Below are 20,336 nucleotides of genomic sequence, written 5' to 3' on the forward strand. Positions count from 1 at the left end.
AATAATACTTGCAACTATAATCTAAATATAAGGATTATGAGTCTTTGAACTTTACACTCCAAAGTTTTAATTCGGCTTTCAACGTGCACTATCGATATATATTTCCGTAGAACTTGAAGTTTTGCGTTTGCGTTCTATTTTAAATCAATGTATCTCGCTTTCAGCTGCAGTAAAAATCAGATAATATTAATAATGTCAGTTCCGCGATAAGAATGCCAGTTGAGTGTAATCTGAGCCGTGATAATACGTGTTTAACAAGTGGGTAAAATAAAATGTGATACAAATAGTGTTTAAAGTGAAAATCATTCTAGTTTGACAAGTGATTAATTCCAAAATGATTCGAAAGAAGAAATCAGAACTTCATTTAAAGATCGGGCCGCTGGAAAACATAGATCAATTCTTTGTACCACCGACACCACTGACAACTCCTCAGATTATAGTGCAGTCGCCTTCTTCGAATCATCTTCCTTTTGCTGATGCCGAAGACGATGAAGAAGTTCCCTCTGTTGTTGTATCAGACACTAAACCGCGAAGAAATGAAGGAATTCAATTCAAAGCAAACGAAGGATATGCAGATACCGGAGATCACGAAGAGGTCCCCTGTGTTGTTATATCAGATAATAAGCCACACAGAAATGGAGGAATACAATTCGCAGCGAATGACGGCCTACTCGAAGACGAAGAATTGGATTCATGTCTTGTCCATCCAGCAGAAGCTGAAGTTGAAGAACGAAAGAGAAGTCTTGGCCTTAGAAGAAACTCCGTGTCTCTTCCAGCTGGGATTAACAATTTGGATATAGAAAGACTACGACAGCAACACAGAGATCATCCGGCAAACGTGAGTAATCTTCTATCTTATGTAATGGTATTTAGTATTATTTAATTTCACCACGCATAATATATTATGTATTCACTGATGACGATAGCCACGGCGTTTTACGAACTGTTAGCGCAGTCGAATTTTTCAGCTGACTGAAATACCGATGTATATTTCCCGATTCCCGAATGACTCGTCTGGCCACAGAGAGTCGGTGGTTTCGGAGAGAAATATTAAGAGTGTATTTTTACTACAGACACGAAATTCCCGCCACAGTGATAAATAAACACGAGTTTTCTTTGTGAATTTAATACCGTTTAAGTTGAGTTCTAGCATAAAAACTATTTTATTTTCCAAAACAGTTTTTGCGGGGAAAACAATTCAATTGCTCTTTTCGTGTTACATGGCCAAGAAAGAAAATTTTTGTTTTTTAAATATTTTTTTAATAGTTTTTTTAGGCATGTGAGGAAAATTCTAATTGCATTACAATTAATATCGGTAGGCAAAACTCTTTAAGGTTTTAAATTTAATAAAAATATATTTTATTTTTTAAGATGATAATATCTGTATACATATTTTATCTAAACATACATTTTTATGCCGAAAAGTTAACTATACGGAATTCCCTCGATAGAAAAAAATCGCAAAGTAAGCTCTGAAAATTATCAAAAACACGTTTTATTCTGTGAAAAAATCAGTGTATCTTTAAATGCAACTAAAGCATTTGTCGAGAGATTTTTGCTCTATTTCATACGAGTCTTGTTTTATTAAATATTTTCTCTTTCAAACCATCAATGGTGGCATCGCCGAGATATAACCGTGAACAAGTTTTGAGACAATCACGAATACAGTTAATCAGAAGAAATGATTTATAATAATTTATGTAAAAGGTCATGTTATGATTCATTAGTTCATTGTCTATCACTGTTATTCATAATACAGAATTGAAACATAACAAATTAGATGGTAATGTATTATGGCATTATGATGTGTGTATTATTATTCGTGTCAAACACTTTGATATCGTCTGGTCCATGTTTAACATTAGTTTGTTTATTACGATGAACTCGTTTTGCACAGTGGTGGAAATATAATATTGAGATTCTCACAAAAAACACATTTTTTTGCTTGTTTCAATTTTACTTAGATCTCCGAAAAGTATTAGAAAGCTTTTTTAGATAGAAGATGCTGAAGAAGTTGAAGCATCAATAATGTGCATTTAAAGTATGATAATTTTAAATAAATGAGAATTCCGCACAGGATTTCCAACTGCTCCCAACCGTCTGGAGCCAGTGAGACTATGGAAAACCCAAATCGGGTATGTTGTAAGACTGAAGGTAGTGGGGAGGGGAATGAGACGAGGAAGATGAAGGTCGGGAAGTAACTGGCTATTCGGATCTGGTCACCAGACACGACTAAAGCCAATTCAAGCAACGTTTCAATTCAATTGTGGTCTTACTCCAGGGCAATACTGAGAGTATCTTTCACTCTGGAACATGTCGCAAGAATACTATATATTATTTTTAAATTAATAAATTGTGATAAAAACAAAAAATTCTTAAAATAAAATTTACTTGCGCACGCCGGAAGTTGAACCCGCGACCTTCAGATTTTTATTAGAGAGCCTTACCCCTCGATCACGGAGGCCGTAAAATTTATATGGATGTGAAAATTATCGCAGCCGCTACAATTTATTTGTATAGCACATTTAATTATTTATTGCATCTCATTATGCATAAATCATGTTTTTTCTTATAAAAATCAACCTCATTAGGACTAAGCCTGTATCGAGGTTATTAATCATAGTAATTTGACAACGTAAAAAATATTACTAATGCAATAATCAACACGACTGTCTCCGCTGATCTTTATTTAACTGAAGTTTATTTTTTATCACATCGTCGTGTATTATTTTGTATACTTACGATTTACGATACCTCTATATTCTGGAGTTTTCCAATAAATTCACTGGAAATACTCGTATGTATTAGTTTTATTTATTCTGATGGGAGTAGCCCTGATTTGACAAATGCATGTACATTACTTGAGCTATCATTAGTATTTTTTGGGTTATTTTGCAGTGTTGCGCTTCTTCCTTCTTTAGCCAAGTTTCGGACAGCTTTATAGAGTCCATCATCAGGATAGATGTGTTGAAGTGCGTGTTTTTAAGGTATAAATGATAACGTGTTGCAAACTTTCATTATTTTAAAGTGGTTTTCTGCGTTTAGTTTGGATGTAACCTAATGGTTTGGTATAATACCTGATAACAAGACTATTACGCTTAGCCCCGTCATCCCTGATAATATTTATGGGGTTTTTGCAGATTACAGTTACCTCAGTATTTAGGCGCGCTCGATGTGTTTTGGGCACTCCCAGCAATTTAGGATTAGATCCAAAGTAATGGTAAATAAATCAAAGTAGACACGAATCCAAAAGTTTTTAAAGCTTTCAAATGCCGAAAAAAAGTATGAAGCTATAAAAATGTTTCTTTTTTGTATTATATTTGTGATGTAGATTTAGATTAGTTATTCGCTTATATCACGAGTTTACGAACACCGTGTACAAAAGGCATGTTTTTGAAAAGAAAATAAAAATAATTGTCTTTCTTTAAATCATGTATCATAGTCTACTTTGTTTCCGATTTAAAAAAAATCTTGACAGTTAAAAATATTTTTTTCAGAGTTCCTTTGATTGTTGATTGATTTTAACAGGATACAGGGGCAGAACATGGGTTATTTTCGAAATCAATATTTTCGTGAAAATAAGCTATAAATATTGCTTTAAACCAAAATTATATAACATAAAAACCTTTTTTTCTACACAACAATTGCAATCAAAAGTTAAAATTTTGTTATTTTTACTTCTTCTCGAAGAAATAAAAAAAATAAAATTTCATATTGTTAAAAAAATCCATAATATTTGACTTTTGTTTTCGGTAATGAATGAATGCAAATCTTGGAAGCGGAAATTAATCGATCGAGCTCAAACTCGGCATAAAAACTCGTTGTCAATTACAATGCAATCTATCAAATGTTGATGGCAATCACGTACATACACCCAAATATATATTTTATAGTAATTACCCTGAAATTGTGTATTTTGTTATTTTTTCCGACTTTATGTCGGTGTTAAATCTTCCCCACAAGAAAAACTTAACCTTTCCACACACTTTTCCTACAAATGATCAACTAGTTAACCCACATTATGCAAGTAAGCATAATAAATAAAAAAATAATACAAAAACAAAACGTCCATTCACCAGAGATCAAATGGGAAAATAATTCATCGATTCCAGATATTTTCACATCAGAGGGTTCGGCTCGGTAGAACTTCTAATTGAACCTATAAATACTACTAATCCTACAAAATATTATTATAATTTTTTCGTTTATTTTTTATCTACGGCCCATAATAAATTTTGAATAATTACTCATGTACACCTGTCGTGAATCAAGATATTTTCTCACCTGTTACTTGATAATAGTTGCAAGAAGTTTGAGAATCTTCCAACAGGTGGCGCTAGAATGTACTATTACGATAATAATATTAATTCAGTAGAATTTTCATAACTTTTAGTGATCCAAGTACGTACCCACCTACCAAATAATATATAACTAATAATAGTACAATGTGTAGTGAGTACCTAATATAGATATACTGTTCGAGCTTTTTAGGTGAAAAGAGAAACAAGGGAAGGCAAACAAACAAAATATATCTGAATAATTTACACAAACAAATCGAACATTTTATTTTTTAAATATTTTTTATAAATTTGTCTATAAATTAATAATAGTTCTCATCATGTTTGTCCCATTGGAGGTTGGATTTGACAAATTAATTAGCCAAAATTGTTGAAATCACAAAATGTTACACCCACCACATTATTCGTTTTAAGTTCTTTTCTCTTTTTTTCCTAAATAGTTTTAGTACACAATTGTCTATAAATTTAATTTCAAATCTGATTACACATTTAACTCCTACGAAAAATATATTTAAATTTCGATTTACGACTGACACGTAGATTGCAGACTCGTTGCAAGTTGCAATAATGATTCTATTAAATTCAACAAAACACCGTAAGGAAATAAAATTTTCAAGCAATTGTATGTCTTATGCCAAAGTGCTTAACCCCTATATCCATACTAAGCGATGTTTGTCGATATATGAAACTGTGATAAGACAATAGAGACGTTTAATCCTTAGCTATTCCTTGATTGAACGTAATGGGTCAAATGTCAATCTTCATGGTCGTTAGTTGTGGTTAACCGCTAACCATCAAGTGGCAGCTTGCTAATTAAATTAAATTAACCAGATTTAATTGCAAATTGCAGGGATTCCGGGAATTAAAACAAGATTTGTTAATTCTAACGAGTATTGGGAATGATGTAATACTTATTAATTAGGTATTTACTTAGTGACATGACTTAGGTCGGTTCTTATAAGTAAGGAACGGATAAAAGTACATTACAAAATTTCGGAAAATGTTTTACACAAGTAAAATATACACACTAAAAAGTAAGAATTGAAAACGTGTACATACAAACAACGTTTTTAATATACGCGTGATTTTGTTTGTTTTTTGTAAATTGTAATTCAAAGAAACAAATGTAATTTTCCTACGTTTTCTGGCGAAAATCAGTAATTGTCGCTGAAAATTAATTTGTAAGCCCAAAATGCTTGCCCCACGTTATCCTATTTTCAGTATCATTCTCATAAGGGGTGAGAGGGGTGGGGGGGGGGGTTCAAGTCTTGGGGGGGGGGGGAATTTATTAAAGTTTTTTGTAACCTCTGTTTACCACAACTTATTATTTACATTTATAAAAGAGATGGAGCTAATAATGTGGTTGTATTTGCCAGGAACGTAATCTAGGAGAACTAATAACTTTTTTCTTCCCCGATACTTAGGCCTAAGGGAGGGGGGGGGGGTTAATCCCCCCGCCCTTATATACGCCCTTCCCACTGGCTCCGGACAGTTAAAAATTGACAGTTTATAATCCTTATACACTAATCATTCTTATATATTTTTATAATACTCGAAACAAAAAAATTAGGAAAACAAAAAACATTTTACAATCAAAATTAAGATAAGGATAAAGAACAAAAAGGCATACTACTTATTTATTGGACAATTTTTATAGCGCCGCTTTTGTGAGATATCACATCAGGGGCACTACAACATAAATGTATCTCATAAGAATAAAAATATATACCTAGTACACATTATACACAACCGACCATCAATTAAATGCATATTGCTTAGTTTTTATAATTGCCTTAATTATTTTATTTTACTATGTTACTTAATTGTATTTTTTATTATTTAATTTAAATTGTTTATTTAACATAATTTCATTACAGTACATTTTAATTTACATAAATAATTTGTCACTAATAAATTTAAAATGGTGCCCTCAACACGGGTAAAGCACCCATGAGAAGCACACATCGTCAAATCATCTAATATAAATAAAAATTTGAAATGTTTGTTTGTTCAAAATTTTTAATTTTAACCCAACGTTGTATTCGAATACGCGTGTGTTTTATTTATATTACATAGACGTCTCTTGTGACAGGTAAAAACAGACTTTTTAACAAAACAGCGCCATCTGTTGGACGTAAACGCGACACGCGCTATTGTTTCTCTATCTGCACAGAAAGACTGAGCCACAGAAACGCGTGGTGGGGTAGAGCTAGTATATACATACAAATGTATACGTTCGTTTGTTCAAAGTTTTTTAAATGCTTATCTCTGAAAGTCCTACCGATTGCTTTGAAATTTTGAAACAACATTATCTATATTATATAAATGTCACCTGCGACAGGTACAAACATCATTAAAAAAAAACAAACAACAAAAAACAGCGCCATCTTTTCGACGTAAAAGCAAAACGCACTATTGTTCCGCTTTCTGCATATAAAGACTGAGCCACAAAAACGCGTGTCGGGGTACAGCTAGTATTTTATAAAAAAATAATTCCCATGTATCAATAAAACAATAGGATTTTTTTATTCCGACTATTCAGTAAGTAGGTATAGGTATTTATACTTTAGAAATGTCGTAAACGATATATTTTAAACATTTTTACCGTTTTATATTTTGCAGTTATCAGTTATAATATTGGAAATCAATATTTCGATGGTTTCAACACTATAACATGCACTTTTGCCTACACAAAAAAAACATATGTATTACCCTGCAAAAAAAGTATCAACTCTGTGGTGAGTATGACTAAATTTTGCAAATAGGCAATTAACTTCATCCACTTACCTACTTGTTTAGGACATTCAAGTCCTTATTTGCGGTCGCGGAATAAAACAGACAACTCAGTCGGCAATTCTTCCTCAAATCGCTGTCAACCGGTTGACAAAGCTGGAAGAAAGTGCTACATTTACAACAAGTAAAATTAACGCGAACGTCCGGCAAAACAATGTTTTACGTAAATAAAAGCCAGTGTTAAATGTACACAAAAAATGATTGAAGTTTATTGTGGCGTCAAGTGAATAAAATTAAATTTTGTGATTTTAAAATCTGTTATTAAATTAGGTTAGCACAATTTTAATCTGAACACTGGTAATGTTGGTTATAAATACATGAAGTGCTTATTATTAAAATCTCTTCAAATTATTGGTAATCTGGTTAGAAACGGGATTGCAGGTCTTTAACGAATGAATTAATTTTAGTAAAATTCATAAAAATCTTAATGTTTCGCATTTCGTCAATATGTACTGTCATACGGGTGCATGAACACGTGTTCCGATATATTAGGAATTTACTACAATACAATAATATGAAGAGATTCGTAATAAATTTGCAATGCTCATATTTTCAGGTATTCTCAAAAATAAAAAATTGGTAAAGTTACCTATTACGATCCATTGTAAAAGTGTTCCGATGTAAAATTAAATTGTGTGCGTGCTTTCTTTTAAATGTGAGCTTTAAAATAAACCCCCGTGAATCTGAAAGATTAATTTAGTGCAATATTACAATTTAAAATACGTCCATTTTTCAGGGAATGTGAACAGAGTATATCATGGACCTTTGATCTTCATGTTGATTGAAAGAATTGAATGAAAGAGAGAGTACGAAAAAAGTGTGTATATATGTAATATAGTTAGGAATGATGAATCCTTGGAGCAGGTGAATGAGTTTGTGTATTTGGGAAGTATGTTTGCTAGAGATGGGAAGGCTATATCGAAACAAGGCATGAAACTCTATTGAATTGTCCAGTGGTCAAAAGAAGAAAGGCTAGCAGTCTATAATGGGGTGCTAATACCTTATGAATATTCTTAGCAGTGAGGCATAGTGTATATTGGCAGAGGAAATGAGATTTCTGAAGAGTATAATGCATGGCTGATCAGATATAAGCGTCTTTACTAAGATTTAGAAAGAGACCATTAGATGGTTTGGGCATGTAGATCGAATGAACAAAGAAATTTGTTTAAATAGAATGGTAGAAGAATTCAGAGGAAGACATTGCACTATCAAGTGAATCAAATAATTGTGTCAGGCCATGTCAAGAGTCGAAATAACAGACTGTACATTTGATGATTTATTAATGTGAATCAAGCAAGGAGTGTTTAGCAGTCCGTCCACTCTGCCTACTCCTGTGAGGAAACGGCGTGGTGGTTTGTTAGTTAGATGTTTAACTAAATAACAATTATTAGTACCTAAAAATTGTAACGTAAAATTAGTAACCAATCTGATTTAAGCTCATTCAAAACCGACCGAAATATATCGTTATTTGAGTTTTTTTTTATGTATTCGATTATTTAAAAAAATCTTGCGTGGACAGCTTTGTCGAAATGTTTTTATTCTGGATGCATTTCTTTTACACCGAAATTTCCAAAACTACTACGAAATTTTCAAGTGAATAAAACCGTGTCCCTAAAGTGATGAAAATTCTCCGTATTTCCGGCGATGATTGTCACTTCACCATAAAGTGGAGATGTTAGATTATTCTTATGAGCCTAAGTGATGACGCTTGACTTGTAATGCTAATGAGGCTGCACAAGTGATGACGGCCTGCTCCTGACGATTAAGCTATGAAGTGATGAAGATGTACGCTCATTACATCAAGTACACCTCTCCGCTGTGGATTGAGACAGATTCGGAAGACAGTGCTGCCTCTGATGGAAGTGGAAGTCTAAATAATTTTTTAGATCGACAGGTGAACCCATATTACTAGAAACTGATTTTGCTTTGCCTACTAATCATTGAAAACTTTGTGCAAATAAGTAGTTAAAATTGTACCTACGTTTTTGTTTTAAACTGCATGTAAATCACACAGATTATTATTTGCACAAATAATAATATTTGGATGATTTGTATAGCGCCTTTTTCATGCAAAATTTCCTCAAGGGCCCTTTACAAATATATAATACATTTCTACAAATGTAGATATGTTATTAATTTCAATTGTTTATATTTTATACAGGCGGACAATATACAGTACCAAACCTAGAGAAATCTAGATACGGTTGGCAGGCAAAGGACATAATTGGACTTTCCCGTATTTATTTTAATCATATGTATTTATGTTCCTTAAGGCGATGCCATACGTAGTAATGCAAAATCATGTTTTTTGGTTTGAAAATTTGGTCAACTAGAAATGTTTCAGATGCTTTACTTAAATACTGCAAGTAGAATACATATTGGCCTTTGAAATGATCGAGTATTTTTTAGATAAGTCTTTTTATAAGTCCAGAAAAAAATAATTTATAAGGCCTATGAAAACTGCTTTAAAGTTCAAAATCTCCTACTTATGAACCCGTTTTCGGTTATGATTTTATTGTATAATGTGGCAAATTAAGTTATTTATAAAATGATCGAAAAAAAAAATATTTACGCCTGAACATCCACAAAATAAAATAAAAGGCACTTTTTGGCCATGTTTTTTTCTTGCATAAATCAAAACAGGCGGATGGTTTTAAGCGGGAATTTAAACCTTATCGCCATCTACGTAAGGGTTGTTATTGCTAGCGGCTCAATTTAAAATATTAAACGACGTAGTGCATAGCCTTAATGAGCTTGTTTAGGAAAGGAAAAGCAAATTCTATGGTGAGCGGTACCACAATATAAGGCTGCCCTCATACATACGTTTTCCGTATTCGATTTCCGAATTCGTTTTCCGTATTCGGAATTCCGTGAGACTAGCGCAAACGTTCGTTTTTCTTCATACGGAATGTATAAACGTCAGTACCAGTGTTGCCAACAAGGGCGATATATCGCCATTTAGGCTACTCAGAGCGAGAATCGGCGCCGAAAAAATCTAAAAGGCGACTGGTCGCCAATTAAGCTACTTCAAAAACATCAATTTTAAACATGTCCCGAAATTCTCTAGCCACCCCCCCCACGAAATTTTTATTTTCACCTAAAAACATCAATTTTAAACATGTCCCACCTAACAGCAAATTCGGCTACTTTATGTATGAGAAACGGCGATATTAGGTCAAGATCCGTTGGCAACACTGAATTACTGAACGGAAATTTCCGAACGTTTGCGTCGGCACAAACAAAATGTATGCAATAGCTGCGTTCCACATGACGTCATTAGGTTTTTTCCATTCGGTTTCTCCGAACGCGCCGGTTCGCATTCGGAACGTGCGTAAGGAATTTGTTCCGTTCGGAACTAAAACGAATGTGTGCGGCAGTTAATGTATTTTCTACTGATTCCGTGTATTCGGATGTCCGAATACGGAAAACGAATTCGGAAATCGAATACGTAAAACGTATGTATGCGGCCAACCTAAGGTTTGGATCAGAATTCGTCTTCCTAAACGTGAATCGTCCCACGGTATAAGACAAATTTCGAACAATATAAATCCAATAAGATATGTGTGATTAGGATGTATTATGAGCAATACAAGAATGCTACTCTCAAGCAGGTATATTTAATTTAAGGGGGTGACAGCTTAAAGAGGCAAGATTTTAGTTTAGACCTAAATTCTGTTTGACTTGTTATGCATCATAATTCCGCGGGGGGAGTTTATTCCAAACCTTCGGCCCAGGTGCTCCAAAATCGCGATTACCAAACTTAGTATTTGGCTTGCACTTAGGATCCATCAGTCTGCCTACAGCTGATGATGTTGCTGATCAAAGAGTTGACTGCCTCAGACCAGTGTTTTCCGGAACGCATAGTTCAGATATATGGGGTGGGGCCATTTCATTGATGGATTTCAACACCATCCATCACAATTTGTACTGGATTCTCTCAGGGCACTTGAGCCAGTGAAGGTTACGAAGGTGTTCTGAAATCTGCGAATATTTAGGGACCCCGGTAATGAGCGGTGCTGCTGCATTGAACACTGATTGAAGTTTGTCAGTTTTATACTTTGGAATGCTGCCATTAATGCCTGTGCAGTAATCGAGATGTGAGACAGATGTAGATACGTATGTAGAAAGTTTTCTTTGGACAGTCTTGAGCTGTCTTAGGTGAAAAAACCGGTGCTTACACTCCTATTTATTTGACTTTTAAACGAAATGTCCGAATCTAAATTGACACCGAGAAGTTTGATGTTTTTTTGCTGTTTTTGGGATGATATCGCTGCCCGAAATATAAATAGGTGAATCGTCTACGTTATTTTGACGTTTGTTTGTGGCCGCCCAGAAAAGTACTCGACTAGTTATTGCTTCTAGAAATTCAGCTATACGGTTCTTGAGACTATTGGTTTCGTTTAGAGCGCAGTAGAAAGAAATAATGCTCATAGATTTCCGAAATTACACTTTAAATCATGCTATTTTAAGTATGTATCTCTTTCTTAAGCCTATATCAATTTTAGATCGAATAATAAAATAAACAGATACCAAATTAACTTCTTTTTTGCAGCAATTTTAATATGATCGCCACCAATGTATTTATTATTTATTTAATATATGTAATGGTACTGCTACCCGGCTCAGAACAGATATTGTCTAGTGAGTCGGGTAGCGCACATGATTTTGTTAATAAACTTAAATAAAAATTAATAGAAAAAAAAATTAATAAAAAAATGTAATTTACAATGTGGCGATATACAAATTTCAAGGGTACAATCTGATGTTCAATCCACCTACTTTAAGAATGACAAATTTGTACCTAAATGTAACTAGTCAGTTTCAAATCTCAAGCATGAAAAATAAAAATAGTTTCTTTTTACATTACCTCATTTTTAAGGAAACCCGACCACCCCTGCTAAGTCATCAAACGTAGTGAACCACTTGGCGATACCTATGATTCAATAATTGATTCCCAAGTTGTACGGGGTGTAATCATTTACGAAATACTAATTTAATTTCTGAGAGACCGCCATTTAGTTGTTAAATATCTTTTAAAACAACTTATAAGAAACCCCTTTACTAATAAAGGTGTTTTAAATTTCACACAACTGATAAATAACCATATATGTGAGGTCAACGGTTTTATTAAATTTATTTTTTTATGTGATACCTCACAAGGGTGCTCCTGTCTGTACTATGTAACGACAAGGTGACTATGTGGCTACCCGGTTGGGAAGCGATGTGAGACGGGTTAAGGTAGGGGTTGCGGGAAATGATTTATTAATACGGGTCTTGAAGAGGTCCGGATTATGAGGAGGAAAAACAGATGCCGGTAGCTCGTTCCACGGACTTCACAAAAACGAGTAAAAGAAACAGTCCATTCTCATGAAGGAACAGATATTCTGCTAGAGTCCGTCTAGCATCACGCACGTGCACTGGTTGTTCAAAAACACTTTTATAAGGCCATAAATAATATTTATAATTTACAAAAAAATAATTTTTTGATAACTTTCGCAACATCGTAATCGCAAATAATTAAATCTAGCAATGTGGTAAACTTCCGTGTATTTACCAAACAACAAAAAAATCTGTAATAACTGTTCTTCTATGTTGTGGAAGAATAAGAATATTAATTAATTAAAACGAAAATGGAAAAACCATTTGTCACTGGGAGATTCAAAAGATATGCACAGTTTAAAATAAAATCTGTTAATTGGTGCGTCTGGTATATAATTAGTATAAGTACTATTTGTGGAAAACAATGGAAATTTATAAGTTTATAAATAACCTTTTCAACGAGAGTTGGGTACACAGTATGAAGATAATGCCAGATGCGTATGTGTAATTTGTAGATAAAAAGTGTTAGAAAATACACATCGTTTTCATGAAGTCATCGTATCTTTTGTCTTGTAAAGGAAAACACTATTACTAACATAAATATTGTTGTCGTTGTGCGAAAAAAACGGGTTATTGGTCTTTGTAATTCTCCGCGGTCAACTACAGAAGGAGGTATCATATCCTCAGTACTCAACAACAGTAAACTAAACCAGTCACGAATTATTTCTGTCCACAAAATATTTAAAATAAAACTTAATACACTATTCCTGTGCCATCGTGTAAAAGTCGTGAATCTGTTCATTTCTTTGTGTCCTCAACAATAAAATAAAAGCCTGAAGTTTTAATAACAAATAATAATAACTTTACTTAAATTCAATATTTAATATTATTGTTGCACCAAAGGCAGGTAACCTGCATTTCCGCACGCCTTGTGACCGTAGTAGTTACTGATACCTACTCATTACTACTTGTAAGTGAACTTGATTCCAGACAGTAATCAGGGGAGTTCAATCTACTATTAATTTTTAATTTTTATTAACCTAAATCCGAACTCATCATCAATGCGCAGACATACATATCCCTTGCTCAAGATGCCATCAATGCACTAACAAGTATTGTGATGGATCCCAATAACAAATTTACCAAGGAGCATATTGCCAAAATAATGCCCAAAACTAATAATATCCTAGGGTCCATAGGCCAAATGGCTGCAAGAATGGCTACCCTAGAAGGTGAATTGTCAGTGTACAAAAATATTCCTTCTGCTGTTACCACTACTAATTTGCAAACAAATAACATCTGCGATATTATTGCTGAGATGAATGATCAAAATTTAAGGGAAAAAAATATTATAATATGTAACCTCCCCGAAAGCAAAGCAATAACCCAGACTGATATTATGAAAGACGACACTACCAGCATAAAAAAAATCATTTTCGACCTGGACAACTCTACCAATTCTCTTGACCTGAAAGTTTACAGAATCGGGAAAAGGGATACTAATAAACCGAGGGGTGTAAAAGTCGAGTTCCCTGAGTCTAAATGGCCGAAAATCTTACTCGGTAAAAAACACTCGCTGAAGAATAACATCCGCATGTACCCTGATCAATCAGTTGCTCAAAGGAACTATCTAAATAATTTGCGAATCGAACTAAAAATAGGCAATCATCGGGTGAGCAAGACATTACAATCAAGTACATTAGTAATCACCCAACAATTGTAAAATAAAATCCAAAAAACTGACCCACAAACTAATAATATATTATCAAAATGTAAGAGGACTGAGAACGAAACTTCAAGAACTAAAATGTACATTACCAACGATGAATTACGAAATTTATGCTCTTACTGAAACATGGCTAAATGCTGGCATAAACGATCAAGAACTGGGATTTTTAGATCATTTCATTTACAGAAACGACAGATGTCAAAGTTCCAGCAATAAAACAAGAGGTGGCGGCGTACTATTGTCAGTATCAACCAAACTGAATTCGAAGAAACTGAAATGCCTTCACAAACATCTTGAACAAGTGTTTGTAATGGTTTCCTTAAAAAATGAAAAACTTATAATCGGTTGCACATATATACCACCATCCTCCGGCCTGCAAACATATAAGGAGCACCACCTTGAAGTTGAAACTATGCGAAGAAAATTTCCTGATGCTACATTTATTCTGATGGGTGACTACAACCTCCCAAATATTGTATGGGACATTGAGAACATCGCGTCCTCGAGTCCGGACAACATCAATCATGGCTCCCATGAAATTATAGAAATGTCGAACTTTTTAAATCTGCATCAGAAAAACCATGTGTACAACATCAATTCTCGTCTTCTCGATCTTGTCTTTACAAATTCTTCTAATGTTAATGTGTATGCCTCAGATGAAATGATTCTTCCATTCGATAAATACCACCCCCCTCTAATAATCAATTACCTCAATACTTATGTTAAGGTAATTGACCCCACGATTGTCAAGCGTAATTTTGAAAAAGCAGATTACCCAAAGATTATAGAATTTTTATCTACTTATAATTGGACTTATGATCTCACTTGTAAAAGCTCAAATTTAAATGAGGCCTTAGAATACTTTTACAATGTAATTTATCAAGCAATCGATAGATTTGTACCCCTACAAAAATATTACACTTCTAAATTCCCTAAATGGTTCGATTCTGAACTAATTAATCTAACGTACGATAAAAAAATTGCCCACAAACGTTATAAAATAAATAGAACGCTAGATAATTATATCGCATTCTCCATTCTGCGTAAAGATTGTACTAGGCAATCGAAAGTATGTTTCAAGAAATACACCAACAATGTTGAAAATTCTATTTTAACAAATATTAATAAATTTTGGAATTACGCTAACTCCTTTCGGAAAAATAACTCTAACTTTCCCGGTACAATGTTTTATGGGAAAAAAGTGGGTCATGACAAAAACGATATTGTAAATTTATTTGCAGATTTCTTCAAGAGTGTATATGTTGAAGACAATGACAACATATTATCTGATAAACCCCAATTTACCGAAAGCTCACTCAACTTGCATAACATCCATGTGGTAGTAGATGATGTTGTGACTTTTATCAAACAGCTGGATACCAGGTCGAATTCGGGGCCAGATATGATTCCCTCAATATTACTTCAAAACTGTATTCATGTTCTAGCTCTTCCTATTACTATAATTTTCAATTTATCCTTATCTTCAGGTTGTTTTCCTGAAATTTGGAAAAGTAGCTTTATAACACCTATTTTTAAAAAAGGAGATAAATGTCAAATTGAAAATTATAGACCCATATGTATTATGTCATCACTACCTAAACTTTTAGAAAAGATTATATTAAGTAAAATCATGCATCAAATTAAACCAATTATATCAACATTTCAACATGGTTTTATGCCAGACAGATCTACGTCATCTAACTTATTGCTTTACGAAAATTTTATTTCTAATGCACTGTCCAAGGGTCTTCAAGTTGATACAATTTATACTGACTTTAGCAAAGCCTTTGATACTGTTTCTCATCGCATTTTAATGGAAAAATTAGAACACTTGGGAATAAGCGGCAACTTTCTCGAATGGCTTAGAAGTTACTTATCATACAGAAAATTATCTGTAAAAATTACCTCCACAACTTCTTACACTTTTTTTGCCTTAAGTGGGGTCCCCCAAGGTTCCCACCTAGGACCAATTCTTTTCCTACTATTTATTAATGACATTTCACTAATTTTCGATAATATTCACTTTCTTCTATTCGCCGATGATCTAAAGATGTTTAAATCGATCGGTAATTCTTCTGATTTTTTAACTCTACAAATGAACTTAAATAAACTTTATGAATGGTGCATCGTAAACAAATTACATCTTAATATCAACAAATGCCAAACGATCAGTTTCCATAGATCTAAAACCCCTTTATTATTCGACTACTCAATTAACAATGCCAATCTAAAAAGAGTTTTTGAATTCAATGACCTTGGAGTTATCTTTGACTCCAAATTACGCTTCTTGAATCACATTAATAGCATTACCAGTAAGGGATTACAAATGCTTGGATTTATTCTCAGAATCGCTAAAGACTTTAATAACATAAAAACTATAAAATTACTGTACACGTCTCTGGTTAGAAGTCAGGTTGAATACAATGCAACCATTTGGTGTCCTCATTTCAACTCTCATTGTTTACAAATTGAAAAAATTCAAAATAAATTTTTACGTTTTATTAATTTCAAAATTGGTATTCCTATTATTGAAATCAATTATGTCAATTTACGCAGTAAACTTAACTTATCGAAATTATCTGAAAGGCGAAAAATATTTCATCTTCTTTTATTATATAAAATTGTGCATTCAAGGTTAGACTGCCCTGACACTATAAACTTGCTATCTTTACATATACCTCCAAAATATACTAGACGGAATATTTTATTCTACAACAATAACTTCGCCACGAATTCTGTGTTAGAAAGAATACATAGGTTGGGCAATGAACTAAGTGATGTCGCTGACATATTTAATTTAAACTTTAATACATTTAAAGCCAAATTAGTGTACCACTTTTTAAATGTAAATAATGTATAAGAAATCATTATATTTTATTTCGATTTTCTATTTTTTGTTTTATACTGTTGCTAAAAATGAAATTTGTAATTTTTATGTACTTTTAAGCCCAATAGGGCGTCAATAAATAAATAAATAAATAATTTAATCGTTAAGCCTGCAATTCCGTTTTTAACAGGATTACTAATAATTTTGAACTTTATTAGTTAATTAGCAATACTAATTTTTGTCCGTGTACATACTTAAACCTACAGGCGTGAGTATATCGACTTTTAGTATACGGCCTTCTCACACCTCTTCGGGGACACCTATTTACATTGTTATTCTTCGTATACATCCGCGAGCCGAACTGCCAAACTGAACCTCGACTTATGGAAAAGGAACGAAGCAACCTCAAACGGCGCGAAAGGCCGCTTGATTCGTTCCTTTCCCGTAATTCGTGGTACGGTTCGCGTTTTGGTTCGCAAATGTATGCAGCATTTTTCCTAAACAGACTGCTAATACGCGTGTCATATTTTGTTAGTAAGGCCCACTGCATACTCTTTGTGGATAACGCATTATTCCAAATAAAATTTGATTTCGGATTTCTACTCGTTATATGGCCTCCTGTCTGCATACTTATTTTCCGATGAGGAAAAGGACGGGGACGGGGACGGGGACGGGGACGGGGACGGGGACGGGGACAGCAAAGCAGCAAAGGTTGGAACGAGGGGAGGAAAGAACAGAGGCAACAAGAGACAGGCCGAACGAGCAAGGAAGGACAGTCGTCAAGGTCAGTTCTCACAGTCAGAGACCGGCCTTGGCGCTGCTAATGATTTTCGCACTATTATCGGGTTCGTACTAACTCCTTGAGTTTACCAAAACATCGGAACAAGTTGAAACTCACGAAGCAGTACGAACACTAAATGCCAAAAATGTTAGGAAATGCCAAAGGTACCCAATAAAAAAACACCACATTCACAAGTTTAATTGGAGATAACGGTACATAAGCATGTACCGTAACACAATGTACAGAATATTTCAAAAAGCAGATCTCCCAGGATAGGAATATAGGTACGTCATACGCAGTTGACTTCTCACAGGCTGCCCCAACACAGTTCTCATTAGGTGATGCGAGAAGAGAAGAGGCGAGGCGAGGCGAGACGGGAGAGGCGAGGCGAGGCGAGGCGAGGCGAGGCCAGGCGAGGTGAGGCTTGGCAGGCGGGTGGTCGGTGAGCTGAGGGGAACAGAAAAATATAATATATTACAAAGTAACAGCAAAAAAATACTTCGTTTAATACGTCGTTTGCCAATTACATTACCAAAAGATGACAGAATGCTTACCCCCCTTCAAAGTATTTAAAAAGCAAGTACGTGCGTATAATATGCATAGAATCATTTATTTTCGTTACAAACCAAAAAGTAATTTACAAGTAAAATAAAAAAAAATTATATTGGGTGTCCGAAAGCAAAGAAGGCGGGGGTTTAGGGAGTTTTCCGAAAATCGTTGTTTTTCCCCATATTTTTTCCATAATTAAACAATTCAACTTTTGTACCTAAATAAACCTTAATAGGTCGAAATTTCGGAAAAGGTTTTTTTTATTATCATCTAAAATCAATCACCTCCCGAAGTTTGCGCACTTTACCCCCGGACAGCCCGTTAATACGGGCTGTCCATCCATCACAGAAAAAATTGAAAATGAAACAAAAATAATGTACCTGAGAAAACCAATAGGAATCAGCAAAAAATACTAATACTCGTATAATTATTTATATCTAATTTAAATAATAAATTATCCAATTATAAATACATATATAAAGAAGAATGTCTTTGTGGGGAGCCGCGTGATTTTTATGCAAATCTTCACTATCGTCATCTTCAGATATTTTGTAAACTTGACCATAAAAACAAGTAGGGTAACTTTTCTAAAAACTTTGCGTCTATCCCGAGCAACGCCGGGGGACTTAACCCTTCAGGCCACATTATCCGTTATATTTATTTAATTTAAAAAAAACGAAATTTTATATATTTTAAAAATGGCTCATTAGGTTTTTCGTCTAACTACTGCATTAAAATTATTGATTCAAAAAAGCATTTTATTATAAAATGTATTATTAAATTTTTGTCGTTTCGTATAAAAATAGCAAATAAAAATATTTACAAAGTTTCATAAATGTTGGTCAATTTGCGGTCGGAACCTTTGGTTTCATAAAGAGATTCATTTATAGAGATTAACATTTGAATTATTTTGTGGTTAACTTCTATATTTGAATATAAAGCTTGGTGTTTTCTCTTTCTGACACCGCAGTGTTCGTATTTCTACTATGAAAGTAAGGGAGAAACGATTTCTATTAGACCATGGACTGTTCCGAAAAGCAAACAAATTGACTCTAGAGGTAATAGCTGTTTTTTTTCCAAAATCGAACTAATTAGCCTGAGGAGTTGTGGACTGATGAATTTAGAAAGCACAAATACAATGTCACAAGAAATGTTATTTTCCTTATCACTCACTTGCACAAAGGATTACAAATTATTATAAGCAATAATTAGTCGCCTGAAATATCCAAACAAATTGAAAATATCTCCCGAGTAAAAATAAATTCCATCGATGGGAATTAAACCCGCACCTTCTGATGTCCGGTCAGGTGCTCTAGACAACTGAGCTACGTCGGCTTATTCCCAACACGCAAAATAATTCAATATGTACGAGTACTTCAATCAACAATTACTGCTTATTATATTTTTTCACCTGTAGACAACCAATTTTTTTTTGTAGGAAAGGCTTTGTTAGTGCTAAATTTTTCACTAGATGGCGTCGAGACATATTATATCTACATTTGTTGACGAAATATTTTGACTTATTATTATTATTGCTGATAATAATTTGTTATCCTTTGTGTTATGCTTAAAAAACATTAGTTTATCATTAAAAAATTATACTCACTTGCATGCTTATTTGTTGCACCTCCTGACAAGAACGTTCTTGGGGTCTGCCATTTAGGATCTATTTATTTATTTAGTATTTATGATTAGATTAGCATTGCTAATCGCATAATCAGAATATTAGGTCGATGGCGCTGATGTCCCTGAAAACAAATTAAACCGATCAAAGTATCATAGCAACTTCCCAAACTTCCCCTTTCGCACTCCCTTCAACATCACAGCCTTTCCCAGATATTGCCATAGTCCCTTTGGTTCCTGACAGTTGGTGGCAGTTGGGACTCTTTCAGAAAATACTATTTACCAAAATAAGGTACCTACTTTCTTTCAATTGGGGTATGTTGTGAGGCTGAAAGTAGTGGGTATGGGAAGCAGGTGGGGAAGAGGAAGGTTGGGGAAAGTAGGTACCTGGCTATTCAGATCTGGTCACCAAATGAG

General features: G+C 33.9%; 1 protein-coding gene across 2 annotated transcripts in view; it reads left to right on the forward strand.

Moving 5' to 3' along the window:
- Positions 1-243: 243 nt before the first annotated feature.
- LOC149426018 (alpha-galactosidase MYORG) overlaps positions 244-20,336 on the forward strand; it is a 117,475-nt gene continuing 97,382 nt past the window's right edge. Inside the window, exon 1 of one of the 2 annotated variants that reach the window (XM_089642853.1) lies at positions 244-838. In XM_089642853.1, coding sequence (XP_089498979.1) covers positions 335-838 — 504 coding nt within the window. In that variant the 5' untranslated portion in view covers positions 244-334. Of the gene's footprint in view, positions 839-8,735; positions 8,986-20,336 lie in introns of those variants that run through there. The other variant, XM_089642854.1, reaches the window with a different exon arrangement.

This window comes from Hesperophylax consimilis, chromosome 2 (assembly GCF_061612785.1).
Source record: "Hesperophylax consimilis isolate HC1 chromosome 2, BYU_Hcon_1.0, whole genome shotgun sequence".
NCBI lineage: Eukaryota > Metazoa > Arthropoda > Insecta > Trichoptera > Limnephilidae > Hesperophylax > Hesperophylax consimilis.